The following is a 14,508-nucleotide window of genomic DNA, read 5'->3' on the forward strand; positions in this document are numbered from 1 at the left end:
TATGAATTTGACTACTCTAGATACTTCATTGTATTAACCTGGTCGGGATGCTGTAACAAAATACCATAGACTGAGTGGCTTAAACAATAGACATTTACCTTTCACGATTTTGGAGGCTGGGAAGTCCAGGATCAAGGTGCTGGTTCCTGGTGAAAGCTCTTTTCCTTTCAGAGGGCCACCTTCTTGCTGTGTCCCCACGTGGTAGAGAAGAAGAGGACTCTGGTGCCTCTTCCTCTTCTCCTAAGGGCACCAGAGCTATGAGATTAGGGTCTCACCTTCATGACCTCATTTAACCTTTTTTACTTCTTCACAGTGAGCATCTCCAAATACGGTCACCTTGGGGGTAAAGGCTTCAGCACAGGGATTTGCAGGGGATATACTTCAGTCACTAGCAGTCATATAATGAGAATAATACAGTATTTGTCTCTTTTGTGACTGACTTATTTTGTTTAGCATAATGTAGAATTTAATCTTTGATCAGTTAAGTTTGAAGCAACTATTTCACATCCAGGCGAGGCGTTAAGGTGGCAGATGGCAAGAAGACATGCCAAGTGGTCTTTTGTGTGATTTCTGCGTCTCTCTGCAAAATGTCAAATCCAACACAAAGTCTCCTATCAAAGTAGCTTCCATTTCTAAGTGCTTTGAGTTCCAGATGTGGAGAAAAGGGGAAAGCTGATTTCTTTGGAATCCCAGCATTGGGGTTAAAGAGTCAAGAATACTGGATTTGGAAACAGAAACTGTGGTCCAAATTTTGGCCTTCTCACTATCTAAATGACCACAGATGATTTGCTTAAATTTCTTTTAGCAATGGTGGCTTTAAAATAGCTGGGGGTGGGGGGGGTGGCGCCTGGGTGGCTCAGTTGGTTAAGCATCTGCCTTCAGCTCGGATCATGATCCCAGGGTCCTGGGATCCAGCCCTGCAGCATTGGGCTCCCTGCTGAGCAGGGAGCCTTCTTCTTCCTCTCCCTCTGCTTCTTCTCTGCCTACTTGTGCTCTCTCTGTGTCAAATAAATAAAATCTAAAAATAAATAAATAAATAAAAATAAAACAGCTTAGGGATAATTATTTCCTCCTTAAAGTATTGTTATAAAGATAAAATAAAATATTATATATGAAAGCACCTGGCACATAGTAGATATGAAATACATATTTGTTAAATATAAAATGGGGGGGTTCTTTTAAGATTTTATTTATTTGAGAGAATGAGAGAGGGAGAGAGGAAGGAGGGTCAGAGGGAGAAGCAGGCTTCCTACTGAGCAGTGAGCTGGATGCGGGACTCGATCCCGGGACTCCAAGATCATGACCTGAGCAGAAGACAGTGGCTTAACCAACTGAGCCACCCAGGTGTCCTAAATTAGGTGTTTTATATATATATATGTATATGTATATATATTTTTTGATTATGCGGAGAACAAATTTTATTGTGACACTTTATACATTGGCTAACCATAAAAAATAGTGCCAACCAATATTGAAGAGATCAAAAAATAATAATGAAGGCTGAAATGAAAATATTACTATTATAAAGTTAGGTCTTCTTAAATTATTCTTATATTTCTATAAATGAAGAATAAGGCCTTGCCTTTTTTATTATTATGACAGACCACTACTGTTTTGCTTGTTACTTTTTATTGTTGTTAATTATAATACTTTTTAAAGTATTTTTTCTTGTGTTTTCCCATCACAGATTTATCTTGTTTCAATCGATATTTTAATAAGAAAATGTCATGTGTTTATATAGTTATTGTTTCTACAATAACAATTATTGTAACTACATAGTGTTAAGAATTATTCTTTAGAAATAATAATTTATTGAGGAAGATTTAATTTAAGAAAAATAAATACCTTAATAAAAAAATTCCTTGATACTGGATGAAAAAATATGCAATGATACCCTATCATTTCTCAGGTATAAATAATCGTCTTTTACACAGCCTTACCCCATTTTTTTGAAAAAGCCTTTTTGTGTGTGTGTGTGAATCCAAAAGGGCAATACATTTTACAATATTCAATATTTGTATAACATTTAAAAAAATTCTTTTAATGCATTTAGTAAGCATATTTAAATAAAAAAATACAATTCTGTCACATGAACTACTTTATAAAATCCAAAGAGATTAATTTGAGAAGGGAGAAAAACAAAAAGGTGTGAAAAGAACCTCCTTTAAAACCAAAGTCCACCAAAGTTCATTGAGAAAAAGTGCATTAGATAATCAGGAAAAGATTTACTTTCTGAATAGGGGCATTCCATGTCTTAGAAGGCAGGAGAAAATAGTTTTAAGCAGATTTTGTAGAAAGACATTGCCAAAAATGTAGGTGTGTACGTGTTTGTGTGTGTGTGTGTGTGTGTGTGTGTGTGTGTGTGTGTGTGTGTGTGTGTGTGGTCTGTTGGTTACTTCAGCAGTAAAGGTAATTCATAATAGTAACAGCTGGGCTCTAAGTACTTCTGAAGGAGGCCTAGGTGCTGAGTGCTTAGCATGCATTATTTAATTTACTCCTCTCAACCTTTTCATATTGTACACACATTTCTTTTTTACATTAGAGGAATTTGAGGCTTCAGGAAGTTAAGTAACTGACTAAAGTCATACTGCTGAGAAGAGATATCAGTACTTTTTAAGGGAGAATGCAAAATTGTCTATCTCGTCTGCAGTCTATTTGTGGGTCAAGCTTTGATTGTTCTTTAGTATTTATCTCAAGCACCTACTTCTCACAATGTACTCTGTGATGTCAGTACCTACTTGCTGATTTCCTCCCAGCACCTAATAGGATACACAGTTTTCTTGAAAGCAGATTTTGCCCAGCAAGGAATTATTTCCAGTACAGTTATGACTCATGGAATTACCTGAAGTCAACCTCAAGCTTCCTGAAATTTTTAGAACTCTGAATCCAGTCATTTTCAGGTCTAAACCTAGGCCAAGCCAAATGGTGTTTGGTCTTCTCTCCCTTCCTATTCCCTCCCATTGGAAAACACTGATATGATTGCATTGACTTCGTTTTTACAAACTTTGATCTTACCCATTTAATTGTGCTGATCACTAGGGGGTCAATAGAAAGGTAGACAAATTCTCTGACCTCAAAAAACATGTAGGAGAAGCAGAAAAAATGCAAATGAGAATTAGTTCAAACAAGTGATGTATGTGCAAAAGCTTCCTGGTACACTGGGACCAGAATAATGGTCCTAGGTCTGATCCAAAGAAACCTGACTTGCGGGGATTGGTGCTGGGGTGTGAGTCATGGGTAGTGCCTGGGCATCCTCTGCACAATGCTCCTTAAGATACAATGTGGCTACAAAGCTCTGATGAACTCACTCTAGCAAAGCCATCCCCACTCGAGCAGCTCTCTTGGCGCTGGGCTTTCAGGTTACAAGATGATGCTGTCATCTGTCAGAGTTAAACACAGTACTGCTGATGGGGTTATTTCCTCTGCCTGATTTCTCACTCTCAGCACTTAACTTGCTTGAAATGGTAATGTGTGATGGTATGCCATACACATCCTTTGGCCCTCCTGGCTTGCCAAGTCTGCATTTTTCAGCTTTTTCTCCCTGTGCCCTCCTAAAATTAAATGAATTACCTCTAAAATACCTGAGAGCACCCACCTGATTTACAACTGCCCTGTAACCCTGGTCATAGAACAGCAAACTTCTTCTTGCTATCTACTGAATGATGCTAAACTTATGCAGAACAACTCCGATTTTCTTTACTCTTTTTGAAACGTCTGATTTTTTTTTTGAAAGGAAGTTACTAAACTATTTCATCTACAGTAGCGTTTGTTTAAATATTTCATTAAAAATATTTGCAGCCTGAGACAGTTAATGTTGAATTGAAAACCAGTTAGGTTTTTCAGTTAATTTTTTAATGCCTGGCAGCTGGAATACATCACTGAAATGCTGACGCTGTCTTATTTAAAATAGCATTGCCTGTGAGGCCAGGAGAAGCTATTTAAGACAAACCTCAAGAAGGCTGGTGAAATAATAGCTGAAGTTATGTGATGTCAGCCAATTCCTCAGCATGGAACAGCTTTGTGAAGCCAGAGTTGTTATCCTTCACTGAGACATAAAATCTATATCTTGATCGTTTCAGTCATTAAAGGTCCTATAGGAATTGTAGGTGGGGGGGAGTGTGCGTTCATCCAGTGTGTTGGCCAAAGGTCAGTTGGGATGGTTCTGCTTTACCTTTTCAATATGGTCACGGTTTCATTTAGATAGAATCAGAGTACAGTTTTTGGAAGGGCCCTGGGCTTGTCATTCTATATATAGTTTGCTTTGAATGAAGAAATAGGTTTAGCAATCAGAACGACCCACAGCAAACCCTATTGGCAAAATGCCAAAGTGGCAGAGGGATCTATGGAGTCTCTTTATGTGTAAATTTTTTAAGTCACCATTTTCTTAAACTGTGTAAGGTAATTTTAATTGAATTGATAATCAGCAGCCTACCAGCGCTTTCTGTATGAAGGAGGAACCCCTTTCTTATTTCCATAGTTGAGTGGAGGGGAGGGGGATTATTAGATTGGGGTAGTAGAGGTGGGGAGGGGAAGGAGACAGCAATGTAATGATCTAGTTAGAAATCCCTGCCCACCATTCTGTTTGTTATCATTATGTCCCTAGAGGGCAACAGAGCTTTTAATCTGTATATGGAATAATACTTTATTTTATCCATCTCACAGGGTTGAATTATGATCTAATATGATGTTGTTTGTCAATGGTAAATCTTATGTAAATGTCTCCTTGTAGAAAGTGAGGTGGCCCATATTTAGCATATTTTGATAATAACTTGATACTTGTCTAGAAAATACAACACACATAAACCATGTAAACAAGAACGGTCCTCAAGGAAATCATGATTATGATGAATGGAATTTGTTTTCAGTTTTCTCCACTACTTTTTGGCGGTCTGTTCTCTCCAGTATCCTCCTGGTTATTGGAGTGCCTACTTTAATGACCCTACCCAGCAGAGAACTCATGTTATTGTCCCAAATCCTCCTATAAGAGAACTTGTTCTTCCCTAATAAGTGGCAGTTACTTTTATCTGTCCCCTCTCCATGATATACACATTTCTGATGGTCCTAAATGGACCTTGTGATACAATTCTAAATACCTCATTTTCCTACTTAGGCTTTTATAAAATGCTAACATTTCTGAAGCTGGAGATATCTGCTACATGGTTTGTTTCTTTCTACTATCCAACAAAAGCTATTTTTAAATTGATTAGCTTACAATCTGGGAATCTTGGAATTGGGAATACAGTATATAGTTCAGAGGAGATTTGAAAAATTTAACATTTATTTTTGCAGGTGATTCAATCACAGATTTAAAATTCAAAGGTAGTAACAGGTAGACAATGAAAAGTCTTCCTCCAAGCCTATTGTTTCCACCAGTACCTCCTCCAGAGGAAACACCATTTGTAGTTGAGCGTATACAGTTTTTTTCTTTTTTTAATACAAATGACATTTAGAATTTTTACCACACATCATTTTTTTCCTGTAAAAATTGTGTCTTAGAGATTGTACTTCCAGTGCATAAGTGCTTCATTGTTCTTTTTAAAAACTGAATATTATTCCATTGTATGGATGTGGACATTATTTAACCTTCGTAGAATTTTTTTAATTTTTTTTCTTTAGCAATATGAGGCCCCAGAATTCCCATATCCTTCACAAGTCAGTCCATAATCAACTTGCAAAGCTTTTTATAAAAGTAAGAGATATTTTATATACCTTTTATGCATTAAAGACAATTATAGTTATTTTTCTGTGAAATGCCAGTTCATGTTCATTGACATATTTTTTTATTGGCTTTTCAGGCTTTTTGTTTTATGTATTACAGAAAACTAGCCATTTGTAGAGAATGAATTGTTAACTATTTTTGTCCCAGGTTTTCAATTATCTTTAGTTTATGGTAATTTTTGTCATGCAGGAAACATAAGTTTTGGGGTAATTAATGTTTTTTTTTTAATCTTCTGGGTATGTTCTCACACTCAAAATGTCTTTCCCACTATAGGATTATTAAAAATTATTACTCCATTGTTTCCTCCATACTTTTATGATTTAGAGTTTACCCTTAAAAGATGGATTCATCTGGAATGTATTGTGGTACAAGATACCATAGGGTGGATACGATTTTATTATTTTAGTGAGTTTTTTTATTAAACCCAACAGTTTGTTTGTAATGTGGCTATTTAGGTTTAAAATAACACACCTCTCTTTTTTGTTACACAAAAGCCTTAAGTGGAGAGAAAGAAGGAAAGAAAGAAAAGGAAAAGAAAGAAAGAAAGAAAGAAAGAAAGAAAGAAAAAGAAAAAGAGAAAGAAAGAAAGAAAGAAAAAAGAAAGAAGAAAGAAAGAAAGAAAGAGAAGAAAGAAAGAAAAAAGAAAGAAGAAGAAAGAAAGAAAGAAAAAGAAAGAGAAAGAGAAAGAAGGAAAGAAAGAAAGAAAAAAAGAAAGAAAGAAGAAAAGAAAAAAAGAAAGAAATAGGTCATCTGTTATCATGTGCCTATTGGTAGGAATCTTAAGTTAACCAGGGAAGAGGAAGGGGAAACGGAGTAGATATAGGGCTGGGGGAGGAGACATGAGTTAGAATAAGAACAAGGACAAATGTCTTTATTTTTTTATCTTCACTGTTACAGAGTGCTCTTTAAAGCATTCATTAGTACATAAATATATTTTAAATATAATTTGAAGTATTTCTTTTTTTTAAGATCTTATTTATTTATTTGAGACAGAGAGAATGAGAGATAGAGAGCACGAGAGGGAAGAGGGTCGGAGGGAGAAGCAGACTCCCTGCTGAGCAGGAAGCCCGATGTGGGACTCGATCCCGGGACTCCAGGATCATGAACTGATCCGAAGGCAGTCGCTTAACCAACTGAGCCACCCAGGCGCTCAAATATAAAGTAACATTTCTTCATATTTGGGAAGAAGATTAAAGTTTTAAAAATGGACAGAATGAAATGAGAACTAGACTTTTCACTTTGGCAGTTCTACTGGTATATACTAGAGGAATAGCAATTCTGCACCATTTAAAGCTGAAAATGCTTTGTTAACACTCTGTAAGTAGGTGATTAAACCTTTGCAGAAACCTTGAGATAACTGGAGATTTTGAAAATCCTATCTTATGGGGTTGAAAATTTTCACTTAAAAAAAAGATAAAGAGCTGGTTTCTCTCCATACTCAATTTAATCTTTAATAAACGCATTGTAAGATAGTTATTGATTAAAAAAAGTTTACCATTTGAAAATATATTCTATGTATAAGAAACTCATTATCAGATGCTGGCGTTATATGTTAAATGAGTTTCCAGTTTAAAATATTAAAGTGAGTCAGTAAGCATAACTTCGTGTTTCCTCTCAAAGATTACTAAAGGAGATCTGTAATGCATTATGAGGAACTGAGGATGGATAGCAACTTGAGGTGCTGGCATAAAAATACAACCAAAATAAGTAAGGAACTCATGATGTACACACATAGTAACTAAATAAACATTGAAGAAATGCCACAGATATATAGTTGGTTATATATGGTTATATATATAGTTATATATAGTTGGTTACAACCCACATCCAGTGATTATAATGTAATTTAAAAAGGGAGGAGGGGCACCTGGGTGGTTTGACTCTTGGTTTTGGTTCAGGTCATGATCTTGAGGTTGTGGCATCGAGCCCCACTTAGAGCTCTGTGCTCAAAGTGAGTCTGCTTCAGAGTTTTCCTCCCTCTCCTTCCCCTGCTGGGTCTCTGTCTCTCTCTCTCTCTCAAATAAATTCTTTAAAAAATAAAAAAATAAAAATAAAAGATCCCTACAATTCCAGAAAGAACAAACTCAGAGAGCCGATGGTTTGAGTTCCAGCGCCCCCAAACAGCAAGCTTGATGCTCAGAAGAAGTGATGTGCTTTTAGTTGAGTCTAAAGAAAGGAAGATCTATGTCCCTGCTAATGTCAGACTGTAGCAGTTCTTTCTTACTGGGGATGGGCTGCCTTTTGTTCTATTCAAGCCTTAAACTGAGTGAAGTAAGGCATCAACATTAGGGAGAATAACCTGCTTTAGTCAGTCTACCAACTCAAATGTAAAACTCATCTGAAAACACCCTCACAGACCTACCCAGAATAATGTTTGACCAAATATCTGAGTACCTAGAGGCCCAATCAAATTGACACATAAAATTAACCATCTCAGTGCCTATAACGAGAAATCATTTTTTAAATACCCATAGGCATCATTATCACGATTGGAACATTACTATATTGTGAAAATCAGGAAAACCAGGGAGATAAATTGTTTCCATACAACTGAAGTTACAAAATAATACTGAAATGAAAAGAAAGTGATTTAATTTTGTTTCAATGTATAGAATGTGGTACTTTTATTTTGAATCTTACACTTGCTGTTGGAGTAAGTAATCACCTTAGATTTCCTACAAATATAGAGTGAATATTTATGTGTGCAGGGGAAAGCAGAGTGTGGGAGAGGTAAAATGTTTGAATTATTAAACAGATTTTTAAATACTTTAGAAATTTAAAATTAAAATTAAAATTTAATTTAAAAATTTAAATTTCACATTAAAATGTCAGTGTGCCTTGGTATCACTATTCAATTAAGGTAAATGTTGACTTAATTTCTTTGTATTTCACTTATGTGATCCTTTACGGTAAGGTTTTGCCTTTCAGCCTGAAAGTATAGCGGCAAAGAGCATGCAGCTTTAGGATCGAGATGGTGATTTCATTTGAGGTCTTCAATAGACTTGTGGTGGGAAATTAAACAAGTGACATAACCACAGTCATTGCCTGAACTTGCTTATTTTATGAACTGTAATAAAAATACTTGTTATCAAATGTTAAGTATGGAGCATTTTGAACCCCTTGGATAAAATACTTAATTTGAATTTACTCAGCCTTGTAAATAAATTTAAAAGATTAATTGACCTGCACAAATTTGTTACCAACCTTCTCTTTCCCATGGTGGCTAACTTCTAGTAAAATGAAGGAAATTAACATTTCTTTCTATTTCCTTCTCAGATGTAAGTGTTCACAGGGGTTGAGTAGGTCATTATCTCTTACCTGATAGAGATCTACTACAATCCACTGAGGTGTTGTGTGGGAAAACACTTCACATTAGGATAGAATACAGATTTAGGATCACTTAAGGTCTATGAATTTGGCCTAGATTATAAAGTAATGAATAATAAAAAGTTTTAGAGAATAGGGTTTCTATGCCAGGAATGTTCCCTCTAAAGTGAAATCCCTAGATGAAATGACTGGGGGAAAAACTCCAATCCGAAAATTGGGTTCTTTTTCATCCTATTTTACTCTGAAAATAGCTAGGAAGAAAAGCACCAAGGAACAAAATAAACACAGGCTTGAGGGTACAGCACTTCCTCCCCTCATCACTGGTTAAATCACAGGAGAATAGGCAGCAGAGGATGAGGTGGTGAGAAAGAGAGACAGAGAAACAAAGAGAGGAAAAATGTATGAGCTGGTGCGCTAAGTCCTCTACAGAACTTTTCAGGGAAACTCTGGGCTTTGTAGGTAAGGAAGAGATCCTAGGAAGGTTCTTCAGGGAATTGTGTTGTCCCTGATCCTCAAATTTTGGGTTGTCTTTCTTGTACTCTAGGCTCCCTCTGTACATAGTCAATATTTAGCATCATCGATGTAGTTTAATAGATCTCAACCATCAAAATACAATTTAAAAACAATTCTAAATAACGCTCATTCTGTTGGCATCTCAGTTGGTTTACAAAAGAAGGTTTTATAGATGACTGACAGAGGTGGTAATACAAACCTTTAGGGAAAAGATAGATTTGTTAGTAAATGGGTGAAATAGAGCAAGCCACAGTAGGGAAAAGAATGTGGAAGTATTTTAGGGAATGTAATTCTGAAGGCTGGATATTGCCCTTTAGATTTGGCCGAAAAACAGAGAACATGTAAGTGTAGCTAGAAGGAATCACAGAAATGGAAGGTGGTGAAAATAGTAAAGCTAGGCAATGGGATTAGCCATGGCAAGAACAGAGAGACTAGGGTATCTATAATGGCTTCAAAAAGAATGTCCTGGCCTGGTGAAAGGCTGAGGCAAAACAAGAACTGTGCTTTGAGAAACTTGTAGAGCAAACAGAGAATGCAAGAATTGATTGCAGTGGGCTCATTGGTGTCTTTTTAGCAATTTGCATATATGGGAAACACACTTTTTGACAAAGGGAAGCTATTATATAGCAATAATGACTAAATAAAAATAGTATCAAATATTACATTTAAGTGGCTCAGTCAGTTAAGTGTCTGCCTTTGTCTCAGGGAATGACCCCGGGGTCCTGGGATTGAGCCCAGAGTCCCCAGAGTCAGGCTCCCTGCTCAATGGGGAGTCTGCTTCTCTCTCTCTCTCTCTCTCTGCCCCTCCCCCCAGCTCATGCTCTCTTCTATCTCTCTCTCTCGAGATCACTCTCTCTCTCTCAAATAAATAAATGAAATCTTAAAAATATATATATTACATTTAAGTTTCACATTTTTTAACTTAATTCTTTCAGAGACACATATTGTGGAATTTAGAATTGTTGGTTTTAAATTCATGCTAATCATCTGTTGAGAAAAAAAAATTTTAATATTTCAGAAGATTGTATTCCTATTGTTTAATTAAAAGAGGAAATAAAACACACAGATAGCCCCTTCCACTAGCAGGTCCGATTCACTTCACTGACTGAAAGAAGAGCAGGAAATGAAAGAGTAACAGATGTTCAGATGACCCATCATTTCCAACATCTAAATTTTGCAACTTCACACACATGCAAAGAAAGAAGCACAAAGAAACGTCTCAGCCTGGCAACTCTGAGGAATTGGAGTGACAGGGACAGAGAGAAAAAAAATTTCTAAGGAAATTTTTCTAACAGAATTCTAAGGAAATATCAGCATGGCTGATATTTGGAGTAAATATTAAGAATTATAAATACAGGTGGCGCCTGGGTGTCTCAGTTGTTAAGCGTCTGCCTTCGGCTCAGGTCATGATCTCAGGGTCCTAGGATCGAGCCCCGCATCGGGCTCCCTGCTTGGCGGGAGGCCTGCTTCTCCCTCTCCCACTCCCCCTGCTTGTGTTCCCTCTCTCGCTGTGTCTCTCTCTGTCAAATAAATAAACAAAATCTTAAAAAAAAAAAAGAATTATACATACAAAATGAAATGAAAGCCAAACCTGTATTTTCACTGATGTTGAGTAGGATACATGTCTCAAATATAAGCAAAGGGAAACATGTAAGTAAAGGGAAAATAAACCACTTGTAAAAATGATTTCTAATTTTGTTGGCTAAGCATTTGGGGAGATAAAAGATTAGATTCTATTAAATCCTTATTTAAAACATAAAAGGGTATAACAGTAACAGTCTAGGTTTCACAAATTCAAATGCATCCGGGCACCATTCAGTGAATGTGAATGAGTGAAGCAGGCTGGGTATGAGACTCCAATGATAGGACACCTGTAAATGTCTTGCTTGACCAAAGCATTCAAATTCAATTAGGAAAAAAAATCTAGTCTGGCTGAACAAATACCTTCAAAGGTGCCAGTTGTCAACAGCTGGAGCTGTCAAAAGTACTTGGAATTCTGTACATGATATAAAGTGGTTTCTTTGCTTTTCATAATCTAGTACTTAAGGGTAGCTCTTCTTTGGGAATATTTAAAATCTACCTAAACTGTCCCAGGTCAATTTAAAACCTTCAGGAATCTTAGCCCCGGGAGTAGATCAGTAAGTGAAAGAGAATTAACTCGCTTTTCAGAAAATCAGACTTTCAAAAGAAGCAAATTGGTGGGGTTCACGATAAAAAATTAGGTTTTTATGCTTTACTCAAGATACATATAAGTGACATTAAACTGAAATCTTGCCTTGTTTATAAACGCTCACACAGGCTTTCCATTTTTTATTGCAAAGATCTTTCTATTAGGTCCTCAAAGAAAGTTGGATAGATATTGAAACATTATTATATGTTGGAAAAATCTAGCACTGTAGTTGAAAAAAGTTGCAACAATTCATTTTCTAAATATTAGACTACACATTTCCAAATCTTTTGATCAGTTATATTTAAAAGTATTTTTGAAATTATATCATGCCAAAGAAACATAGGGGGGTGTTGAAGAGTCAGTGTTTTGATTCAATGACAAACATGTATTGAATACATACTTTCTGCTTGATGTGAGATGTAAATGTTCTCATTGCTAATGTCTTACTTTTCTCATGATTACAGCTGACGAGACTGGGATTTTTCCATTAAAGTTTCATACTTGAGACTTGAGGGAATATACTTTTAAGAATAAATGGAGAGGGACGCCTGGGTGGCTCAGTTGGTTAAGCGACTGCCTTCAGCTCAGGTCATGATCTCAGGGTCCTGGGATGAGCCCCACATCAGGCTCCCTGCTTGGCGGGAAGCCTGCTTCTCCCTCTGAGCCTCCTCCTGCTTGTGTTCCCTCTCTCACTGTCTCTCTCTCTCTCTGTCAATTAAATAAATAAATAAATCAATAAAATCTTTAAAAAAAATTTAAAAAAGAATAAATGGAGAAACTTCCTTCTGTGGTTTTCAAAAAACATTCTAAGAAGAACGGAATTATAACCTACAAAGCCATCTTTGTAAATTTACTGGAAAACTTAAAAAAAAAAACCTAAGCCTTTTGGGGACTCAACATCATTTTAAAATATTTCAAATTAAAGAGTCATTTCAGTTCATAATAAATCTATGATAAAAATGCTTTGGAGCACCAACAGCAATCAGAATTTGATTTGGTCCAGTGCTAGTCACAGTTTAGTGAACGTCAGAATCATAGGGAATTGTCACAACGTAGGTTCCTGGGCTCCATCCCTAAAGGTTCCTATTCCCATTCCAGAGGACAAGGGGGTAGCCTAAGCATATATAGTTCCAATAGGTTCCTGAGTGACATGGATGCAGCTGATCTATGGACTGTATTTCGAGTAGCACTGATTTTGGGGTGCCCCAAGAAGCATAGTATATGCTAACAATTTAAATTATGTTTTTCAGAAAAATCATTTCAACTGTTCCAGAAGAGCTAAGTGCCAAGAAACCAACGTCAGTTCTGTACAGATACAAGGTGATGCGGATTATTTCATCAACCATCTTGGAGTTCCCACTGTGCAGTTTGCCTTTGAGGACATCAAAGCATTAGAGGTGATTGTTCCTAAAATTGCAAAACCACACACACACACACACACACACACACACACACACACACAATATAGCAGACATGCAGAATTTGATTTTATCCTGGCTATTTATCTTTCTTACCAAGTAGGTCACTATAGGAGGCTGCTTCATTTAGAGAGTTATTCTTGTTGTTCAGAGGCTTTGTAACAGTATTTGAAAACATCAGCTCTTTTCAGTAGTGTTGAATTCGATTTAAAAAGATTTATACTGTCACTCACATTTTCACAGTGTGCTTCGCAACAAGAAATTTGCAGTAGTTGGATTAACATCAAAACATAATTGTAATCTTCAGTATTCACAGAAACAGATGACATGGACAATAGATTCTCCTCTCCTTGCCCAAGGGAAAATGCGTTTCACGTTCTGTATATTAATGTGAGTCTTGTGGGTTAGCTGCCCGAAGTTTGTCAATAGTTTGCCTGCCCAAAAAGATACTACTTTTTTTTATGAGAATAGGAGGTTTTTTTCCCCCCGAAGATTATCACAGTCCTGATTTACCTTAACTAAGTCTGTGTTCATCTATCTCTTGGACTTCAAACCTTTCGACCTTTCTCAGAATTATGACACAGGGAACTGTTTCTCTGCAGATCTAAGCCTGTTGGAATATTTTACCTTTCACAAGTTGTGCATGCTTTATTGGGAGCTATATGAAAGCTGGGTAGCCTGATTAAGGTAATTATTATATTAACAATATAAATAGTGTCTGGAAAATAGAATAAAACCTGCTTTGTTTTTCAACTATAGGTGCTCCTGAAAAGTTGTGTTTAAATATTTTTATAGGCTCAACTTCAGGTATGGGGTATCTTAATTTCTGAGAGCATTAGCGATATTTCACTTTCTGTTTCTCAGCAGCACTCCCACACTCATCCCTGAGTTCCTCTGTAAACAGCTAATGGTCACTAATGACTTAAGTTCATGGAGGGAGAGACTCCAGGTGAATCCTATTGTAATGAGGTGAATTCTTACATAATGGAAAAGTTATCATTACAATTTACCTGTTTTTTTAATTGTTATTTTCGTACGCTATTGTGTAAAAATGGGATACGTGTGTAGGGGTAGTTTTTTACCAAGCCCACTATATACAGTTTAATGAAACCAATGTATTAAGACAATAACTCATTTTTAATTTTCCTGCTTAATATCTTTTAATATTTCTTCATCATCCTCCTACCTCAGCCCATCCAGCTCCTGTCACGTTAACATGTTGAATGATATCTTTTATTCCATCCCTGTCTAAATCATCATGGTTAAATATTAAGCCAAGAATTTGACAGACAGTGTAGTATAGCATAAGAATGGGTCTATACTTGACTCTGACACTTATGAGACAAATGAATTGACCTCTT

The 14,508-nt window shown here is 36.3% G+C and overlaps 1 protein-coding gene across 6 annotated transcripts in view; it reads left to right on the forward strand.

The window, feature by feature from the left end:
* The window catches only part of NAALADL2 (N-acetylated alpha-linked acidic dipeptidase like 2), a 1,313,911-nt gene that overhangs the window by 1,076,118 nt on the left and 223,285 nt on the right, over positions 1-14,508 (forward strand). For all 6 annotated transcript variants that reach the window (XM_027587309.2, XM_027587311.2, XM_027587310.2 and 3 more), the window contains one exon: positions 12,980-13,126. In XM_027587309.2, coding sequence (XP_027443110.2) covers positions 12,980-13,126 — 147 coding nt within the window. The remainder of the gene's footprint in view (positions 1-12,979; positions 13,127-14,508) is intronic.

The sequence above is a fragment of the Zalophus californianus genome, chromosome 1 (genome assembly GCF_009762305.2).
Source record: "Zalophus californianus isolate mZalCal1 chromosome 1, mZalCal1.pri.v2, whole genome shotgun sequence".
Classification (NCBI taxonomy): Eukaryota; Metazoa; Chordata; class Mammalia; order Carnivora; family Otariidae; genus Zalophus; species Zalophus californianus.